At 46.5% G+C, this 24373-nt stretch overlaps 1 protein-coding gene across 1 annotated transcript in view; it reads left to right on the top strand.

Moving 5' to 3' along the window:
• Window positions 1–1183: 1183 nt before the first annotated feature.
• LOC117738606 (regulating synaptic membrane exocytosis protein 2-like) overlaps window positions 1184–24373 on the top strand; it is a 64561-nt gene continuing 41371 nt past the window's right edge. The window contains exons 1-8 of the mRNA XM_034544542.1: window positions 1184–1243; window positions 1426–1545; window positions 1814–1913; window positions 18502–18625; window positions 19281–19327; window positions 20720–20793; window positions 23599–23729; window positions 24001–24172. Of these exons, the coding sequence (XP_034400433.1) occupies window positions 1184–1243; window positions 1426–1545; window positions 1814–1913; window positions 18502–18625; window positions 19281–19327; window positions 20720–20793; window positions 23599–23729; window positions 24001–24172 (828 nt within the window). The remainder of the gene's footprint in view (window positions 1244–1425; window positions 1546–1813; window positions 1914–18501; window positions 18626–19280; window positions 19328–20719; window positions 20794–23598; window positions 23730–24000; window positions 24173–24373) is intronic.

Here is a 24373-nt window from a genome sequence, read left to right as displayed (position 1 = left end):
AGCAGCAACGGGCTGAGCGACTCAACGCTGATTGGCTGCTATTAGAGCAGCAGCAGCAACGGGCGGAGCGACTCAACGCTGATTGGCTGCTACTAGAGCAGCAGCAGCAACGGGCGGAGCGACTCAACGCTGATTGGCTGCTACTAGAGCAGCAGCAGCAACGGGCGGAGCGACTCAACGCTGATTGGCTGCTACTAGAGCAGCAGCAGCAACGGGCGGAGCGACTCAACGCTGATTGGCTGCTATTAGAGCAGCAGCAGCAACGGGCGGAGCGACTCAACGCTGATTGGCTGCTACTAGAGCAGCAGCAGCCCAACGGGTGGAGCGTCTCAACGCTGATTGGCTGCTACTAGAGCAGCAGCAGCAACGGGCTGAGCGACTCAACGCTGATTGGCTGCTATTAGAGCAGCAGCAGCAACGGGCGGAGCGACTCAACGCTGATTGGCTGCTACTAGAGCAGCAGCAGCAACGGGCGGAGCGACTCAACGCTGATTGGCTGCTACTAGAGCAGCAGCAGCAACGGGCGGAGCGACTCAACGCTGATTGGCTGCTACTAGAGCAGCAGCAGCAACGGGCGGAGCGACTCAACGCTGATTGGCTGCTACTAGAGCAGCAGCAGCCCAACGGGCGGAGCGTCTCAACGCTGATTGGCTGCTACTAGAGCAGCAGCAGCCCAACGGGCGGAGCGACTCAACGCTGATTGGCTCGCGAGTTGCAAAACTTTCGCAACTCGCCTTGGAAGTTGAAATATTTAAAACGTGTTTATCGCAACGCGTTTATCGCAACGCGTTTATCGCAACGCGTCTATCGCAACGCCCGGCGAATTTCGCAACCAAACGCGTCTGTGCGTTGACTTTACATGGGATCCAGACGCGCGGAAAATTCGCGACGCGTTTGGTGTGAACGCCCCTTTAGAACGGTGCTGCCACCGTGTGGTGAAAGAAGGAATTACATCTTTACATTTATATGATTTATTTATTCTGACAGAGCTAGCGAGCCATAACTAACACATTATAAGACCGAAGCTGGGGGCCATATGAAATCTGACCGGACTTTGGACATGCCTGGAATAAACAATTCCGTGAAATAATCCACAAGAATCATGAATTGTCCTCGAGCTGGCCTCTAGTTACATTTGACCTCTGACCTCTTCTCTTTCCTGCTGGATGTCTTTCAAGGAGACATGGATGGGCAATGGTGGGATCATGGTTCCTGGCATGGCGAGCCTGCACCTCTGTCGATGGTAGGACTGTATTATTATTAATGAGTAATGATTTATTGTTCAATGTTAATTATCTATTATGTATTGTTTAATATCAAATGTTTCGTGTTTATTATTTATTATTTATTGTTAATTGTTCTCCACATTCTTGAATGGACTGAAATGCTGTTGCTAAGCGAACCCTTGTGTTTATTGCTCATCAGCAACCGTTCACATGGCAACCATCCAAAGATGGAGAGCGTCTGATTGGTCGAATTCTACTGAATAAGAGGATGAATGACGGGACGGTTCCTGCTGATGCAGGATCCCTGCTGGGCCTCAAGGTGGTGCTCTTCTTTCCTTCTCCTTTTTCACCTCTTCTTTGTTCCTCTTTTTCTCCTTGTCCATACTTCTTCTTCTCCTTCTCCTTGTTCCTCTTTATCTTCTTCTTCTCCTTCCTCTCATTTTCCTTGTTCCTCTTCTTCTCCTTCTTCTTGCTCCTCTTCAGCTTCTTCTTCTCCTTCCTCTCCTTCTTCACCTCCTCCTCCTTGTTCCTCTTCTCCTTCTTCTTCTACTAGTTCCGTGCCTTGCTCATGGTGAGTGTGTTTTCAGGTGGTCGGGGGGAAGATGACGGAGTCTGGCCGTCTCTGTGCGTTCATCACAAAGGTGAAGAGAGGAAGTTTGGCTGACACAGTGGGACACCTGAGGCCAGGTAAACACACACACACACACACACACACGTACACACACACCTGAGGCCAGGTAAACACACACACACACACACGTACACACACACACCTGAGGCCAGGTAAACACACACACACACACACATACACACACACCTGATGCCAGGTAAACAAACACACACACACACACACACACCTGATGCCAGGTAAACAAACACACACACACACACACACCTGAGGCCAGGTAAACACACACACACACATACACACACCTGATGCCAGGTAAACAAACACACACACACACACACACCTGAGGCCAGGTAAACACACACACACACACACCCACACACATACACACCTGAGGCCAGGTAAACACACACACACACACATACACACACACCTGATGCCAGGTAAACAAACACACACACACACACCTGATGCCAGGTAAACAAACACACACACACACACCTGAGGCCAGGTAAACACACACACACACACACCTGAGGCCAGGTAAACACACACACACACACACCTGAGGCCAGGTAAACACACACACACACCTGAGGCCAGGTAAACACACACACACACACACACCTGAGGCCAGGTAAACACACACACACACACACACACCTGAGGCCAGGTAAACACACACACACACACCTGAGGCCAGGTAAACACACACACACACCTGAGGCCAGGTAAACACACACACACACACACATACACACACACCTGATGCCAGGTAAACAAACACACACACACACACACCTGATGCCAGGTAAACACACAGACACCTGATGCCAGGTAAACACACACACACACCTGATGCCAGGTAAACACACACACACACACACATACATACACACACACCTGATGCCAGGTAAACACACACACACATACACACACACACACACCTGATGCCAGGTAAACACACACACACACACCTGAGGCCGGGTAAACACACACACACACACCTGATGCCAGGTAAACACACACACACACCTGATGCCAGGTAAACACACACACACACACACCTGATGCCAGGTAAACACACACACACACATACACACACACCTGATGCCAGGTAAACACACACACACACCTGATGCCAGGTAAACACACACACACGTACACACACACCTGATGCCAGGTAAACACACACACACACACACACACACACACCTGATGCCAGGTAAACACACACACACACACACATACACACACCTGATGCCAGGTAAACACACACACACACACACACATACATACACACACACCTGATGCCAGGTAAACACAGACACACACACATACACAAACACCTGATGCCAGGTAAACACACACACACAGACACACACACACACACACACACACCTGATGCCAGGTAAACACACACACACACACACACATACACACACACACACACCTGATGCCAGGTAAACACACACACACACCTGAGGCCAGGTAAACACACACACACACACCTGATGCCAGGTAAACACACACACACACACACATACACACACACCTGATGCCAGGTAAACACACACACACACACATACACACACCTGATGCCAGGTAAACACACACACACACACACACCTGATGCCAGGTAAACACACACACACACACACACCTGATGCCAGGTAAACACACACACACACCTGAGGCCAGGTAAACACACACACACACACACACACACACACATACACACCTGAGGCCAGATAAACACACGCACACACACATACACACACACCTGATGCCAGGTAAACGAACACACACACACACACACACACCTGATGCCAGGTAAACAAACACACACACACACACCTGAGGCCAGGTAAACACACACACACACACACCTGAGGCCAGGGAAACACACACACACACACACATACACACACACACCTGATGCCAGGTAAACAAACACACACACACACACACACCTGATGCCAGGTAAACACACACACACCTGATGCCAGGTAAACACACACACACACACACACACAAACACCTGATGCCAGGTAAACACACACAGACACACACACACATACACACACACCTGAGGCCAGGTAAACACACACACACATGCACACACACACACCTGATGCCAGGTAAACACACACACACACACATACACACACCTGATGCCAGGTAAACACACACACACACACACATACATACACACACACCTGATGCCAGGTAAACACACACAGACACACACACCTGATGCCAGGTAAACACACACACACACACACACATACACACACACACACACCTGATGCCAGGTAAACACACACACACACCTGAGGCCAGGTAAACACACACACACACACCTGATGCCAGGTAAACACACACACACACACACCTGATGCCAGGTAAACACACACACACACACATACACACACCTGATGCCAGGTAAACACACACACACACCTGATGCCAGGTAAACACACACACACACACACACCTGATGCCAGGTAAACACACACACACACCTGAGGCCAGGTAAACACACACACACACACACACACACACACATACACACCTGAGGCCAGATAAACACACGCACACACACATACACACACCTGATGCCAGGTAAACGAACACACACACACACACACCTGATGCCAGGTAAACAAACACACACACACACACCTGAGGCCAGGTAAACACACACACACACACCTGAGGCCAGGTAAACACACACACACACACACATACACACACACACCTGATGCCAGGTAAACACACACACACACCTGAGGCCAGGTAAACACACACACACACACCTGATGCCAGGTAAACACACACACACACACACCTGATGCCAGGTAAACACACACACACACACATACACACACCTGATGCCAGGTAAACACACACACACACCTGATGCCAGGTAAACACACACACACACACCTGATGCCAGGTAAACACACACACACACCTGAGGCCAGGTAAACACACACACACACACACACACACACACACACATACACACCTGAGGCCAGATAAACACACGCACACACACATACACACACCTGATGCCAGGTAAACGAACACACACACACACACACCTGATGCCAGGTAAACAAACACACACACACACACACCTGAGGCCAGGTAAACACACACACACACACCTGAGGCCAGGTAAACACACACACACACACACACATACACACACACACCTGATGCCAGGTAAACAAACACACACACACACACACACCTGATGCCAGGTAAACACACACACACCTGATGCCAGGTAAACACACACACACACACACAAACACCTGATGCCAGGTAAACACACACAGACACACACACATACACACACACCTGAGGCCAGGTAAACACACACACACATACATACACACACACCTGATGCCAGGTAAACACACACACACACACCTGAGGCCAGGTAAACACACACACACACACACACCTGATGCCAGGTAAACACACACACACACACACATACACACACACACCTGATGCCAGGTAAACACACACACACACACATACACACACCTGATGCCAGGTAAACACACACACACGTACACACACACACGTACACACACACCTGATGCCAGGTAAACACACACACACACACACACCTGATGCCAGGTAAACACACACACACACACACAAACACCTGATGCCAGGTAAACACACACAGACACACACACATACACACACACCTGATGCCAGGTAAACACACACACACACACATACATACACACACACCTGATGCCAGGTAAACACACACACACACACCTGAGGCCAGGTAAACACACACACACACACACACACACCTGATGCCAGGTAAACACACACACACACACACACACATACACACACACACCTGATGCCAGGTAAACACACACACACACACATACACACACCTGATGCCAGGTAAACACACACACACGTACACACACACCTGATGCCAGGTAAACACACACACACACACACACCTGATGCCAGGTAAACACACACACACACCTGATGCCAGGTAAACACACACACACACACATACACACACCTGATGCCAGGTAAACACACACACACACACACACACGCACACCTGATGCCAGGTAAACACACACACACACACATACACACACACCTGATGCCAGGTAAACACACACACACACACACCTGATGCCAGGTAAACACACACACACACGCATACACACACACACCTGATGCCAGGTAAACGAACACACACACACACACATCTGATGCCAGGTAAACAAACACACACACACACACCTGAGGCCAGGTAAACACACACACACACACCTGAGGCCAGGTAAACACACACACACACACACATACACACACACACCTGATGCCAGGTAAACACACACACACACCTGAGGCCAGGTAAACACACACACACACACCTGATGCCAGGTAAACACACACACACACACACCTGATGCCAGGTAAACACACACACACACACATACACACACCTGATGCCAGGTAAACACACACACACACCTGATGCCAGGTAAACACACACACACACACCTGATGCCAGGTAAACACACACACACACCTGAGGCCAGGTAAACACACACACACACACACACACACACATACACACCTGAGGCCAGATAAACACACGCACACACACATACACACACCTGATGCCAGGTAAACGAACACACACACACACACACCTGATGCCAGGTAAACAAACACACACACACACACACCTGAGGCCAGGTAAACACACACACACACACCTGAGGCCAGGTAAACACACACACACACACACACATACACACACACACCTGATGCCAGGTAAACAAACACACACACACACACACACCTGATGCCAGGTAAACACACACACACCTGATGCCAGGTAAACACACACACACACACACAAACACCTGATGCCAGGTAAACACACACAGACACACACACATACACACACACCTGAGGCCAGGTAAACACACACACACATACATACACACACACCTGATGCCAGGTAAACACACACACACACACCTGAGGCCAGGTAAACACACACACACACACACACCTGATGCCAGGTAAACACACACACACACACACATACACACACACACCTGATGCCAGGTAAACACACACACACACACATACACACACCTGATGCCAGGTAAACACACACACACGTACACACACACACGTACACACACACCTGATGCCAGGTAAACACACACACACACACACACCTGATGCCAGGTAAACACACACACACACACACAAACACCTGATGCCAGGTAAACACACACAGACACACACACATACACACACACCTGATGCCAGGTAAACACACACACACACACATACATACACACACACCTGATGCCAGGTAAACACACACACACACACCTGAGGCCAGGTAAACACACACACACACACACACACCTGATGCCAGGTAAACACACACACACACACACACACATACACACACACACCTGATGCCAGGTAAACACACACACACACACATACACACACCTGATGCCAGGTAAACACACACACACGTACACACACACCTGATGCCAGGTAAACACACACACACACACACACCTGATGCCAGGTAAACACACACACACACCTGATGCCAGGTAAACACACACACACACACATACACACACCTGATGCCAGGTAAACACACACACACACACACACACGCACACCTGATGCCAGGTAAACACACACACACACACATACACACACACCTGATGCCAGGTAAACACACACACACACACACCTGATGCCAGGTAAACACACACACACACGCATACACACACACACCTGATGCCAGGTAAACACACACACACACACACACCTGAGGCCAGGTAAACACACACACACCTGATGCCAGGTAAACACACACACACACACAAACAAACAACTGAGGCCAGGTAAACACACACACACACACAACTGATGCCAGATAAACACACACACCTGAGGCCAGGTAAACACACACACACACACACAAACCAACAACTGAGGCCAGGTAAACACACACGCACACACAACTGATGCCAGATAAACACACACACACACCTGAGGTCAGGTAAACACACACACACACCTGATGGCAGGTAAACACATACACACACACACACCTGATGCCAGGTAAACACACACACACACACACCTGATGCCAGGTAAACACACACACACACACAACTGAGGCCAGGTAAACACACACACACACACAGACACACACACCTGAGGCCAGGTAAACACACACACACACACACACACCTGATGCCAGGTAAACACACACACACACAACTGAGGCCAGGTAAACACACACACACACAAACACACAACTGAGGCCAGGTAAACACACACACACACACAACTGAGGCCAGGTAAACACACACACACACAAACACACAACTGAGGCCAGGTAAACACACACACACACACACCTGATCCAGGTAAACACACGCACACATAACTGAGGCCAGGTAAACACACACACACACACACACCTGATGCCAGGTAAACACACGCACACACACACCTGATGCCAGGTAAACACACACACACACACAACTGAGGCCAGGTAAACACACGCACACACACATACCTGAGGCCAGGTAAACACACACACTTACACACACACACCTGAGGCCAGGTAAACACACACACACAGACACACACACCTGAGGACAGGTAAACACACACACACACACATGAGGCCAGGTAAACACACACACCTGGGCCCTATTTCTCATACGTGGCTCAACTAAGTCGATCAAATGTCCTATTATCCAGCTTAAATTAACCCGATGATTGAAATCAGGCTATCCCGGTTTCTCTAAGGCTGATCTGTGCTCAAACCATCTCGTTAATTCAAACCAGACTTCAGTACTCAGGATAGTTGAACCAGACTTCAGTAATCAGGATAGTTGAACCAGACTTCAGTTCACAGGATAGTTGAACCAGACTTCAATACTCAGGATAGTTGAACCAGACTTCAATACTCAGGATAGTTGAACCAGACTTCAGTACTCAGGATAGTTGAACCAGACTTCAATACTCAGGATAGTTGAACCAGACTTCAATACTCAGGATAGTTGAACCAGACTTCAGTACTCAGGATAGTTGAACCAGACTTCAGTACTCAGGATAGTTGAACCAGACTTCAGTAATCAGGATAGTTGAACCAGACTTCAATACTCAGGATAGTTGAACCAGACTTCAATACTCAGGATAGTTGAACCAGACTTCACTACTCAGGATAGTTGAACCAGACTTCAGTAATCAGGATAGTTGAACCAGACTTCAATACTCAGGATAGTTGAACCAGACTTCAGTAATCAGGATAGTTGAACCAGACTTCAGTACTCAGGATAGTTGAACCAGACTTCAATACTCAGGATAGTTGAACCAGACTTCAATACTCAGGATAGTTGAACCAGACTTCAGTACTCAGGATAGTTGAACCAGACTTCAGTAATCAGGATAGTTGAACCAGACTTCAATACTCAGGATAGTTGAACCAGACTTCAGTAATCAGGATAGTTGAACCAGACTTCAGTAATCAGGATAGTTGAACCAGACTTCAATACTCAGGATAGTTGAACCAGACTTCAATACTCAGGATAGTTGAACCAGACTTCAGTACTCAGCATAGTTGAACCAGACTTCAGTAATCAGGATAGTTGAACCAGACTTCAATACTCAGGATAGTTGAACCAGACTTCAGTAATCAGGATAGTTGAACCAGACTTCAGTACTCAGGATAGTTGAACCAGACTTCAGTAATCAGGATAGTTGAACCAGACTTCAGTACTCAGGATAGTTGAACCAGACTTCAGTAATCAGGATAGTTGAACCAGACTTCAGTAATCAGGATAGTTGAACCAGACTTCAGTACTCAGGATAGTTGAACCAGACTTCAGTAATCAGGATAGTTGAACCAGACTTCAGTAATCAGGATAGTTGAACCAGACTTCAGTACTCAGGATAGTTGAACCAGACTTCAGTAATCAGGATGGTTGAACCAGACTTCAGTAATCAGGATGGTTGAACCAGACAAATAAACTGAGATGATCATGAACGTATTTGAGGAATTCCAGACCATAATCATGGAACATCTAACACCACTGTGAGGGCTAGACAAGAAGCATTTGCTAACATATCAGACAAGTTAAATCCGTAATGCTACGTTCACATGAATATTCACAACATCTAATGCCCTTGTGTTTGGGTTCATAACATTATTATCATATATATATATATATATATATATATATATATATATATATATATATATATATATATATATATATATATATATATATATATTTATAGATGTGGCCTTGGAAACGGCTGTATGCCCTGGTGTATATTTGGATAGCTTTTCTCCCATTAACCTTGACCAATTGTCTTCAACGGTTTCTACTTCTAAACCGTCTACCTGTCTCTTAGACCCCATCCCAACGAGGCTGCTTAAAGACGTGTTGCCTTTAATTGGCACCTCTCTGTTGGATATTGTTAATGTGTCTTTGCTAACAGGCCATGTACCACATTCCTTCAAAGTAGCTGTAATTAAACCTCTCCTGAAGAAGACCACTCTTAATCCAGAGGTGTTGGCTAACTACAGACCGATCTCTAACCTTCCCTTCCTCTCTAAGATCCTTGAGAAAGTAGTCGCAAATCAGTTGTGTGACTTTCTACATCAGAATAGTTTATTTGAGGAGTTTCAGTCAGGATTTAGAAAACAGCACAGAGACAGCACTGGTGAAGATTACAAATGACCTCCTAAAGCATCAGATAAAGGACTCATCTCTGTACTGGTCTTGTTAGACCTTAGTGCTGATAAAGGACTCATCTCTGTACTGGTTTTGTTAGACCTTAGTGCTGATAAAGGACTCATCTCTGTACTGGTCTTGTTAGACCTTAGTGCTGATAAAGGACTCATCTCTGTACTGGTCTTGTTAGACCTTAGTGCTGATAAAGGACTCATCTTTGTACTGGTCTTGTTAGACCTTAGTGCTGATAAAGGACTCATCTCTGTACTGGTCTTGTTAGACCGTAGTGCTGATAAAGGACTCATCTTTGTACTGGTCTTGTTAGACCTTAGTGCTGATAAAGGACTCATCTCTGTACTGGTCTTGTTAGACCGTAGTGCTGATAAAGGACTCATCTTTGTACTGGTCTTGTTAGACCTTAGTGCTGATAAAGGACTCATCTCTGTACTGGTCTTGTTAGACCTTAGTGCTGATAAAGGACTCATCTCTGTACTGGTCTTGTTAGACCTTAGTGCTGATAAAGGACTCATCTCCGTACTGGTCTTGTTAGACCTTAGTGCTGATAAAGGACTCATCTCTGTACTGGTCTTGTTAGACCTTAATGCTGATAAAGGACTCATCTCTGTACTGGTCTTGTTAGACCTTAGTGCTGATAAAGGACTCATCTCTGTACTGGTCTTGTTAGACCTTAGTGCTGATAAAGGACTCATCTCTGTACTGGTCTTGTTAGACCTTAGTGCTGATAAAGGACTCATCTCTGTACTGGTCTTGTTAGACCTTAGTGCTGATAAAGGACTCATCTCTGTACTGGTCTTGTTAGACCTTAATGCTGATAAAGGACTCATCTCCGTACTGGTCTTGTTAGACCTTAGTGCTGATAAAGGACTCATCTCTGTACTGGTCTTGTTAGACCTTAGTGCTGCGTTCGACACCATTGATCATGACATCCTATTACAGAGACTGGATCAGTCGATTGGCATTTCAGGTACCGCACTAAGTTGGTTTAAATCCTATTTATCAGATCGATCTCAATTTGTATTTGTAAACGATGAAGCCTCAATGACCACCAACGTTAATCACGGAGTTCCACAAGGTTCTGTGCTTGGACCAATTTTATTTACCTTATATATGCTTCCTTTAAGCAACATTATCAGGAAACACTCCATGAACTTTCATTGCTATGCAGATGATACTCAATTATAACTATCAATCAAACCAGAGGAGACCAACCAACTCGCTTAAATGTCAAGAATGATTTAAAAAAAAAAAATGGATGTCCTGCAACTTCCTGATCTATTCATCTAAATGTTATCTCTTTTCTTAGTTTTTGTGAGTACACGAGCTGCAGCATTCTGGATCAACTGGAGGGATTTAAGAGACTTATTAGAGCAGCCTGATAATAAGGAGTTGCAGTAATCTAGTCTGGAAGTAACAAACGCGTGAACCAGCTTTTCTGCATCTTTTTGAGACAAGATGTGCCTGATTTTTGAAATGTTACGTAGATGAAAAAATGAAATCTCAAGGATTTCATTTTCATCTCGGTCAAAGATAACGCCGAGATTCTTTACAGTTGTGTTGGATGCCAGGGAAATGCCATCTACAGAAACCACATCACCAGATAATTGATCTCTGAGGTGTTCAGGGCCAGTAAAATAACTTCAGTTTTGTCTGAGTTTAACATCAGGAAGTTGCAGGTCATCCATGTTTTTATGTCTTTAAGACATTCTTGAATTTTAGCGAGCTGGTTGGTCTCCTCTGGTTTGATCGATAGATATAATTGAGTATCGTCTGCATAGCAATGAAAGTTTATGCAGTGTTTCCTGATAATATTGCCCAAAGGAAGCATATATAAGGTAAATAAAATTGGTCCAAGCACAGAACCTTGTGGAACTCCGTGATTAACGTTGGTCATTGAGGCTTCATCGTTTACAAATACAAACTGAGATCGATCTGATAAATAGGATTTAAACCTTAGTGCGGTACCTGAAATGCCAATCGACTGATCCAGTCTCTGTAATAGGATGTCATGATCAATGGTGTCGAACGCAGCACTAAGGTCTAATAATACCAGTACGGAGATGAGTCCTTTATCAGCACTAAGGTCTAACAAGACCAGTACAGAGATGAGTCCTTTATCTAATGCAATTAGGAGGTCATTTGTAATTTTCACCAGTGCTGTCTCTGTGGTGTTTTCTAAATCCTGACTGAAACTCCACAAATAAACTATTCTGATGTAGGAAGTCGCACAACTGATTTGCGACTACTTTCTCAAGGATCTTAGAGAGGAAGGGAAGGTTAGAGATCGGTCTGTAGTTAGCCAACACCTCTGGATTAAGAGTGGTCTTCTTCAGGAGAGGTTTAATTACAGCTACTTTGAAGGAATGTGGTACATGGCCTGTTAGCAAAGACACATTAACAATATCCAGCAGAGAGGTGCCAATTAAAGGCAACACGTCTTTAAGCAGCCTCGTTGGGATGGGGTCTAAGAGACAGGTAGACGGTTTAGAAGTAGAAACCATTGAGGACAATTGGTCAAGGTTAATGGGAGAAAAGCTATCCAAATATACACCAGGGCATACAGCCGTTTCCAAGGCCACTCCTCTTGATGACAGATCGGCAGTAGTTGAGGGAAAGAGATCATCAATCTTGCCTCTAATAGTTCAAATCTTTTCATTGAAGAAGTTCATGAAGTCATTACTACTGAGGTCTATAGGAATACACGGCTCCACAGAGCTGTGACTCTCTGTCAGCCTGGCTACAGTGCTAAAGAGAACCCTGGGGTTGTTCTTATTTTTCTCTATTACTGATGAGTAATAGGCTGCTCTGGCATTACGGAGAGCCTTTTTATATGTTTTAAGACTATCTCGCCAAACTAAGCGTGATTCTTCCAGATTGGTGGAACGCCATATGCTTTCGAGCTTTCGTGAAGTTTGCTATAGGTCGCGGGTCTGAGGGTTCTATCAGGGAGCAAACCTCCTTTGCCTCACTGTCTTTTTCTTCAGTGGGGCTATCAAGTCTAGTGTCATTCTCAGTGAGCCTGTAGCACTATCGACAATATGATCAATCTGGGACGGACTAAAGTTAGCACAGGAGTCCTCCGTCACATTGAGACGTGGTATTGAATCAAATGCAGAAGGAATCTCTTCTTTAAATGTAGCTACAGCACTGTCAGTTAGACATCTGGTGTAGAAACTTTTGACTAACGGTGTATACTCCGGGAGTATAAACTCAAAAGTTATGAGGTAATGGTCTGACAGAAGAGGGTTCTGTGGGAAGACCTCCAAATGCTCAATGTCAATGCCATATGCAAGAACAAGATGGAGGGTGTGGCCAAAGCAGTGAGTGGGTTTCTGTACTCTCTGACAGAAGCCAATCGAGTCCAACAATGAGATAAATGCAGTACTAAGCCAATCATTGTCAATATCCACATGAATATTAAAATCTCCTACAATAATAACCTTATCAGTTTTAAGGACTAAACTTGATAAACACTCAGAAAATTCAGATATAAATTCTGAATATGATCCAGACCTCCACAATCCATGAAATTGTAATGGTGCAAAAACTTGAACCCAAAAGCACGACTCTGAGACAGGGGTAACAAAGATGATTGCTTTTACTGGGTACAGGCAGGGTCAAAACCGAGAGATCAGTCCGTGAGGCAAACAAGTCCAAAAAGGGGCAGGCAGAGAATCGAAGGTCCGGGTCAGAACAGGCAGATCAGGAATACAGATTAAGGTAAAGCTGGAGAGCTTGGCACTAAAACACAAGACAATCTGGCAGAGGAAGTGCAAGTGAGGGGGCCTAAATACTGACAGACTAATGAAGGGATGTGCTGCAGGTGAGATGGGCGTGAGAACCAGGTGAAGGGAATGAAGGATGATCAGGTGTGAATGACCGGGTCTGAAATGACAGTTAATTAAACCATCAAACAGAATGAAAACAACTAATATGACGGGGAATTCGTGACAGAAACAGAAGGGGGGGCATCAGCAGGGCCACAGAGGCAGGAGGCACAGAGAAGGAGGCCAGGTCTAGGCTAAGGGATGGATGCAGGAAGCAGGGGCAAGGAGGCAGGGGGGGGGGGGGCATATCCCATGAGCCAGGACCAGCTTTAGACACAGCCAGGTCCAATGGACCCTATGTGGCGAGAAGGCACAAAGACCCATTCACATGTCATCATTCACTCATTCATACATGAATGGGAGGAGCTACCATGGTGTCTTTTGAGTTTCATGCAGTGACGGTTATTCATCCGGTTCATCTAACCATTGTTGTTCTCTACCGTCCTCCTGGTTCCTTGGGAGACTTCTTGGAAGAACTAGATGTCCTCCTATCAAACTTCCCAGAAAACGTCCCCCCGCTCATCCTTCTGGGTGACTTTACCATCCAGACAGAGAAGTCATCGGACCTGCTACTCTTACTGTCTTCCTTTGCTCTCTCTCTCAGTCCTTCTCCTCCTACTCACAAAGCTGGACACCATCTTGACTATATGTTCACCAGAAACTGCTCTACAGCTAACCTCACTGTAACTCCACTTCATGTCTCTGACCACTTCTTCATCTCTTACTCTCTCCCACTCTTTGGAACTGACAACCCTCCCACAACGGACTCTGCACCTGTCCGTCGCAACATCCGCACCCTCTCAACCTCCTCTCTGGCCTCGTCTGTTCTGTCAGCCCTCCCTTCAACCGATTCCTTCTCACTTATGCAGCCTAACTTTACCACTGACACTCTCCTCTCTACCCTGTCATCCTCTCTTGATTCTCTCTGTCCTCTTAGGCCTCTAAAGGTCCTCAAGTCCTCTCCGGCTCCGTGGCTGTCCGAACCGGTGCGCGCCAAGAGAGCCACTATGCGAGCATCGGAAAGGAAATGGCGAAAATCCAAACACCCCGGCGACCTGCTCGCCTATCAATCTCTTCTCTCCTCCTTCTCTGCGTCCATCTCTGCAGCCAAAAGTTTGTTCTACCAATCCAGAATCAAATCCTCTTTTTCTAACCCCAAAAAGCTCTTCTCAATTTTGTCCAACCTCCTTGACCCCCCTGGTCCCCCCCCTCCCTCCACCCTTCTACCAAGCCACTTTGTTGACTACTTTACAAAAAAGATAGACGACATACGCTCTTCATTTACTAATCCATCTTCCATAACTACACCTCCAGTAACTTCACCTTCTTCCCCCTTGTTTTCCTCTTTTATCCCCCTGACTCCTAATCAAGTTCTTACCTTCGTAACCTCTGCCCCTCCAACCACCTGCCCCCTGGACCCCATCCCTTCTCACATTCTCCAGTCTATTGCTCCGGACCTTCTTCCCTTTCTCACCCATCTCATTAACACCTCCCTCTCAACCGGCTGTTTCCCTAACTCTCTGAAGGAGGCAAGAGTCAACCCTCTCCTGAAGAAACCCACTCTCGACCCATCTGAAGTCAATAACTACAGACCTGTCTCTCTCCTCCCCTTCCTTTCCACTGCCCTCCTTGCTGTCTCTGAGCAGCTTCACACTGCTAGAGCAGCCTCTCTCTCCTCTGTCCTTATCCTTCTAGACCTTTCCGCTGCCTTTGACACAGTGAACCACCAGATCCTCATGTCCTCCCTCCAGGACCTGGTATCTCAGGCTCTGCTCTCACTCTTCTCATCCTACCTCACCGACCGCTCTTACCGGGTAACCTGGAGAGGATCTGTGTCTGAGCCTTGTCCTCTGACTACTGGAGTCCCTCAGGGTTCAAAGTCCTTGGTCCTCTTCTCTTCTCTCTGTATACCAACTCTCTCGGCTCTGTCATTCGCTCGCATGGCTTCTCCTACCACAGCTATGCTGACGACACCCAACTGATCCTCTCGTTTCCCCAATCCGAAACACGGGTAGCAGCACGAATCTCTGCCTGTCTGACCGACATCTCTCAGTGGATGTCTGACTGACATCTCTCAGTGGATGTCTGACTGACATCTCAGTGGATGTCTGACTGACATCTCTCAGTGGATGTCTGACTGACATCTCTCAGTGGATGTCTGACTGACATCTCTCAGTGGATGTCTGACTGACATCTCTCAGTGGATGTCTGACTGACATCTCTCAGTGGATGTCTGACTGACATCTCAGTGGATGTCTGACTGACATCTCTCAGTGGATGTCTGACTGACATCTCTCAGTGGATGTCTGACTGACATCTCTCAGTGGATCTCCGCTCACCACCTGAAAATTAACCCGGACAAGACTGAACTTCTCCTCCTTCCAGGAAAAGTCTCTCCCACCCACGACCTGACTATTAACTTCAACAACTCAGTGTTGGCCCCGCCCCCGACTGCCATGAACCTCGGTGTGACACCTGTCAGTCAACTCTCCCTGACTGCCAACATTACCACAATAACACACTCCTGTAGGTACATGCTGTACAACATCAGGAGAATACGACCTCTTCTCACTCAGAAGGCGGCACAGGTTCTGGTCCAGGCTCTGGTCCAGGTTCTGGTCCAGGCTCTGATCATCTCACGGCTAGACTATTGCAACTCCCTCCTTCAGGTCTACCTGCTAATGCCATTCGACCTCTACAGCTCATCAAGAATGCAGCTGCTCGACTGGTCTTCAACCTCCAGAAATTTACCGTGCTGCGAACAGATCGGGTCCGGTCTACATCCAGGACATGGTCTAACCTCACACCCAGGACATGGTCTAACCTCACACCCAGGACATGGTCTAACCTCACACCAGGACATGGTCTAACCTCACACCAGGACATGGTCTAACCTCACACCCAGGACATGGTCTAACCTCACACCCAGGACATGGTCTAACCTCACATCCAGGACATGGTCTAACCTCACACCCAGGACATGGTCTAACCTCACACCCAGGACATGGTCTAACCTCACATCCAGGACATGGTCTAACCTCACACCCCAGCTCGTTCACTTCACTCGGCTTCTGCCAATCGGCTTGTAGCTCCTTCACTTCGAGCTAAACACTCAACAAAGTCAGACTGTTTGCTGTGCTGGCTCCTCATTGGTGGAACGAGCTCCCCATTGACATCAGGACAGCAGAAAGTCTCTACACCTTCCGTCGCAAACTAAAAACACATCTTTTTCGACTATACCTTGAATAGGGAAGGTAGAGCCGTAGTAGCACTCTAGTAGCACTTAAATGTCCCTTACCGATAGCACTTTGTAGTTTAACACTTTAGTAGCACTTAAATGTCTCTTACCGATAGCACTTTGTTGTTTAACACTTTAGTAGCACTTAAATGTCTCTTACTGATAGCACTTTGTAGTTTAACACTTTAGTAGCACTTAAATGTCTCTTACTGATAGCACTTTGTAGTTTAACGTTATTGAAGAAATTGTACTTGCTTGATTCTTGTTGTTCTGAGTTTGGACTCATGGTTTAATGCACTTATTGTAAGTCGCTTTGGATAAAAGCGTCAGCTAAATGACATGTAATGTAATGTAATGTAATGTAATGTAATGTAATGGTGGGACGGGCACAATGCAAGGTGCCATCACCTAGTCAGGACTAACTTACCCATTCACGGACCACAATAACACACAAAATACACTCATGTGATTACAGTCAGATCTATGGAGCTCTGGATGGAGCTGTTAATTATAAATCTGTTCATTAAAATACTTTCAGACAGTCAGTGATTTATTAGTAGCTGTTCTTCCTTCAATTTAAACTGCTCCTTTTAGACTGAATGTTGACTTAAACTTCTTTGTATTTGTCTGATATTATAGTTGTAAATCATGTCTGTTTTCTTGGCTTCTTTTTACTCTGCCAAACCCAAGTGTTGTCCCTGACTGATAAAGGTATATATACTGTTCTGTTCTGATTGTTTTTGTCTTTTCTCAGGTGATCAGGTTATGGAGTGGAATGGTCGGCTTCTCCAGGGAGCCACATTTAATGAGGTTTACAATATTATCCTGGACTCCAAACCAGAACCGCAGGTGGAGCTGCTGGTGTCCCGACCAATCGGGTATGTAAGAGGTCACAGGAGGTCAAAGGTCCATGTTTTTGCAGTTCCTCTGCGATACAAGTCTAAGAGTGGATATAAATAATATTTCTTAAATTCTTAAGTTTTACTCTGTACACATACGACATCCTCTGACCTTTGACCCTCAAATCACAACAGGAACCACTCCCCACAAAAAAAATGTTAAGGGGTGAAAAAGGGCAGAAAGCTCAGGGAGAGCAACAGAGGAACATCCTCTATCAAGATGGACAATAGTACAATAGATGTAATGGGACCAGAAGTACAATAGATGTAATGGGACCAGAAGTACAATAGATGTTATGTGAGCAGAATGAACAACATAACCAAGTTATGATTTTATCTGGCTCCTCCTTGAACCCTGTAACTCAATAACCCACTTCCATAGGGAAACTTGGTGGCTGGTTGTTCTCTTCAATGAAGATGAACTAAATCACACAATGCCAATATACTTCTATTGTTTTAAAAGGCCAAGATAATTGTACATTTTATATCATGTCACGTGTATGGAGCTGTGTTTTTTCCTGATACACTTCAATAACTTTCCATTTAAACAAAAAGATGCCTCAAACTATATGATTATTGGGTTTTGATCCTTTTTGTTTTTGACAGATTATTGTATGTGGTTTTCTTTTTTCAGAGATTTTTCAAGAGTGGCGGAAAGCTCCCATGTCCAGCTGGAATCCAGTGAGTTTATTACTCAACATAACCACCATAAATAGAAACATAACCACCACAAAGAGACCCACAACCACAACAAAAAGACATAATACAACGACAAAGAGACACAAAACCACTACAAAGAGACATATAACCGCCACTAAGAGACATACAACCACAACAAAAAGACACATAAGCACCACAAAGAGATACAAAACCACCACAAAAAGATACTTAACCACCACTAAGAGACATAAAACCACCACAAATACCACAAAAAGACACATAAGCACCACAAAGAGATACAAAACCACCACAAAAAGACACATAACAACTACTAAGAGACACAAAACCAATTCAATGTTAAATTCTAATTCAATTCAGTTTATTTTGTATAGCCCAATATCACAAATTACTAATTTGCCTCAGAGGGCTTTACAATCCGTACACATACGACATCCCTGACCTTTGACCTCACATCAGATCAGTAAAACTCCCAAATAATCGAAAAAACTCTTTCACAGGGAAAAAAGGTAACAATCCTTCAGGAGAGCAACAGAGGAGGATCCCTCTCCCCGGATGAACAGATGAATAGATGTCATGTGTACAGATGAACAGAGTTACATAAACATTCAATGAATATGATATAATTATGAATAATTAGTAGTAGACATGGACCATGATCCAGACCTCCACAATTTATAAAACAGAAGGAGGTAGAGAGTAGGGGGGTGCATCAGCAGGACCATGGCAGGAGGCATCAAGATGAACAGTGAGGGGGCGTGTTCAATCACATAACTGATGAAATATGAGTGGGCATGTCGAGCGTTAAAACACTTCCTGGAAGCCCGCTCTCATGCCTCCTCGATGCCTCCTCGATGCCTCCTCGATGCCTCCTCGATGCCTCCTCGATCCCTCCTCGATCCCTCCTCGATCCCTCCTCGATGCCTCCTCGATGCCTCCTCGATGCCTCCTCGATCCCTCCTCGATCCCTCCTCGATGCCTCCTCGATGCCTCCTCGATCCCTCCTCGATGCCTCCTCGATGCCTCCTCGATCCCTCCTCGATGCCTCCTCGATGCCTCCTCGATCCCTCCTCGATGCCTCCTCGATGCCTCCTCGCTCCTCAGAGCAGAATAAGAGCTTTGGGACGGCTGTCTATATGGCGACTCAGAACAACTTCCGGTTCAAGCGAGGATCGAGGAGATGACAATTAAGAGACTTGGGATGTACCCTAAGAGACACAAAACCACCACAAAGAGACACATAACCACCACTAAGAGGCACAGCAACTAAGACATTCACACCAACAGTTTGAATTTGCCAAGTAATAGAGCACAAACACAAAATATTAAAAGGGTTTAAATAATTCTGTAGGAATACAGCGACTACATGGCATCTTCTTAATGTTCTGTGTTCAGGTTCCACTTCCTTCGACTCTCAGAAAGTTGGTCCGTCTCCCATGAGCCCCAGCGTTCTCTCCCAGCAGGTGTCTGTAAGTTTACCCAACATGCACTGCACCACCACACGGCACATTCAATCAGCTCTCAGTTAACAGATGTTTGCTTTTAATGTGTGTGTGTTTCAGAGTGGTATCAGGCGTCCTCTGATTCCCAGAATTCAGGTAACTGTAGATTTAGAGAGGAGTGAGACGTCATTCGAATGTGTTATAGTTATGGTGTTAAGAAGTAACCAGTAGTCTCGAATCAGAAACCAGTAGCCGCTAATTATATTACATTTAGCTAACGCTTTTATCCAAAGTGAATTACAATAAGTGAATTCAACTATGAATACAAACTCAGAACAACAAGAATCAAGAAAGTACAATTTCTTCCAGAAAGCCAAACTACAAAGTGCTATCAGTAAGAGCTTTCTCCTTATTGGTTCCACCATTGAGGAGCTCCTTCCACCATGAGGAGCTCCTTCCACCATTGAGGAGCTCGTTCTACCACTGAGGAGCTCCTTCCACCATGAGGAGCTTGTTCCACCATGAGGTGTTTGTTCCACCACTGAGGAGCTTGTTCCACCACACAGGAGCTCGTTCCACCAGTGAGGAGCTTGTTCCACCACACAGGAGCTCGTTCCACCAGTGAGGAGCTTGTTCCACCACACAGGAGCTCGTTCCACCACACTGGAGCTCGTTCCACCACACAGGAGCTTGTTCCACCACTGAGGAGCTTGTTCCACCACACAGGAGCTCGTTCCACCACACTGGAGCTCGTTCCACCACACAGGAGCTCGTTCCACCACACAGGAGCTCGTTCCACCACACTGGAGCTTGTTCCACCACTGAGGAGCTCGTTCCACCACACAGGAGCTTGTTCCACCACACTGGAGCTCGTTCCACCACACAGGAGCTCGTTCCACCACACTGGAGCTCGTTCCACCACTGAGGAGCTCGTTCCACCACACTGGAGATTGTTCCACCACTGAGGAGCTTGTTCCACCACACAGGAGCTCGTTCCACCACACTGGAGCTCGTTCCACCACTGAGGAGCTCGTTCCACCACACAGGAGCTCGTTCCACCACACAGGAGCTCGTTCCACCACTGAGGAGCTCGTTCCACCACACAGGAGCTCGTTCCACCACACAGGAGCTCGTTCCACCACTGAGGAGCTCGTTCCACCACACAGGAGCTCGTTCCACCACACAGGAGCTCGTTCCACCTCTGAGGAGCTTGTTCCACCACTGAGGAGCTCGTTCCACTACACAGGAGCTCGTTCCACCACTGAGGAGCTTGTTCCACCACTGAGGAGCTCCTTCCACCACTGAGGAGCTCCTTCCACCACTGAGGAGCTCCTTCCACCAGTGAGGAGCCAGGACAGCAAACAGTCTTGATTTTGTTGAGTGCTTAGCTCGCAAGTCAATTGGTAGATGCCGAGCGGAGTGAACTGGCTGGGCTGTAAGGTTAACTCAATTCAATTCAATTCTGTTTATTTTGTATAGCCCAATATCACAAATTACAAATTTGCCTCAGAGGGCTTTACAATCTGTACACATACGACATCCCTGACCTTTGACCTCACATCGGATCAGGAAATACTCCCCAAAAATAACCTTTGACAGGGAAAAAAGGGAAGAAACCTTCAGGAGAGCAACAGAGGAGGATCCCTCTCCCCGGATGGACAGATGAATAGATGTCATGTGACCTGATGAACAGAGTTACAGAGTTACATAAACACATTACATGAATATGACAATGTATGAATGGAACTCCAATCCATGAAACATAAGGAGGTAGAGAGGAGGGGGCGGGGCATCAGCAGGGCCAATGGGAGGCCGGCTCACCAGCATCAGACACCTCCAGGTCCAATGGACCCTATGAGACGTGAAGTCACAACGACTCCGGGGAGGAAGCAGAGTTAATAAGGTGCAATGGAGAGATGTATATTCATCCATAAGGAGAGAGAGAAGAGGAGATGGGGGGCAGATCCCAGGACAACTAATCCGATTGGTGAAAGGTCTGATGGGAGGGCTAAATTACTAAATTTACACTACAAATATGTGCTAAATATTCTAGAAAGATGGATTTGTTGAACTTGTTGAATGTTGCCTTGTGCTCATTAAAACACTTCCCGCTGGGTTGCTTCACCAAATCAACATCTCTCTGCTCATCATTTTGCCACAACACCAGCAGCCTATAAGCCTATAGCAGCATATCAAGGGGCTGGACCAGGGCAAACCTGATTCAGCCCTAACTATAAGGGCTATTAAAGAGGAAAGTCTTAAGTCTATTCTTAAATGAGGTGACTGTGTCTGCCTCCAGGACAGAAAGTGGAAGCTGGTTCCATAAGGTTAGACCATGTCCTGGATGTAGACTGGACCTGATCTGTTTGAAGCACAGTACCCAAGTACCAATGTTTTGAAGCGGATGCTGCGGCCACCGGTAACCAGTGAAGGGAGCGGAGGAGTGTGGGTGAATTTAGGTTGAAGAACAGTTGAGCTAACGGTAGGGGGCCAACTCTGAGTTGTTGAAGGTGATAGTCAGGTCGTGGATGGGAGGGCCTTTCCCTGGAAGGAAAAGTAGTTCAGTTTTGTCCGGGTTGATTTTCAGGTGGTGTGCGGACATTCACTGAGAGATGTCAGTCAGACAGGCAGAGATTCGTGCTGCTACCTGTGTTTCAGATTGGGGAAACGAGAGGATCAGTTGGGTGTCATCAGCGTAGCTGTGGTAGGAAAAGCCATGCGAGAGAATGAAAGAGCCGAGATAACTAATGTACAGAGAGAAGAGAAGAGGGCCCAGAACGGAGCCTTGAGCGACCCCGGTTGCTGTGTTGATTTGAAACCTGTGTGTTCCAGGTGAAGCTGGGTTATGATAAAGTGGGCAATCAGCTGATTGTCACGGTCCTTGGAGCCAAAGCACTTCCTGTCACAGACGATGGCCGACCCAGAAACCCCTATGTGAAGATCTACTTCCTGCCTGACAGAAGGTAGAACTAGAACCCATCAGTGGTCTAAGTGACGATTAGAACATGTCTCAAGGGCACACTGACTGTACTTCAATCATCACGTCACGTGATCACGTGACGTGATGATTGAAGTACAGTCCTTCAGATAATTGATCTTCTAAACATCGCTGACTTCATTCAGGACAATTAAAGGCAGATATTGATCATGATCTTCAGATCTTTGTGGTTCTGTGGTAGAACCTGCAGAACCTCCTGCTTGGTTCCATGTAACCAGTGTCGGCTCTCCTTGCAGTGATAAGAGCCAGCGCAGAACAAAGACGGTGAAAAAGTCGGTGGAACCTCGGTGGAACCAGACCTACATGTACGCTCCGGTCCACCGGCAGGAGTTCAGAGACCGGATGTTGGAGCTGACAGTCTGGGATCAGGCCCGAGTTCGGGAGGAGGAGAGCCAGTTCCTGGGAGAGGTCAGAGGACATGGAGAACATAGAACCCATAGAATCCACAGAACCCATAGAACCCACACAACCTGTTCCACCTCATCTGAAACAATGTCCTGTGTTTTATCATCTCAGCTGTGTTCTCTGTGTTCTTTCTACATTTAACAGCTACATCTGTCTCTCTCTCTCTGTCTGTCTCTGTGTCTCTCTCTCTCTCTCTCTCTGTCT

This window comes from Cyclopterus lumpus, chromosome 11 (genome assembly GCF_009769545.1).
Source record: "Cyclopterus lumpus isolate fCycLum1 chromosome 11, fCycLum1.pri, whole genome shotgun sequence".
NCBI classification, from domain to species: domain Eukaryota; kingdom Metazoa; phylum Chordata; class Actinopteri; order Perciformes; family Cyclopteridae; genus Cyclopterus; species Cyclopterus lumpus.
Note: the sequence above shows the minus strand (reverse complement) of the source record. Positions and strands in the feature narration are given on the sequence as shown.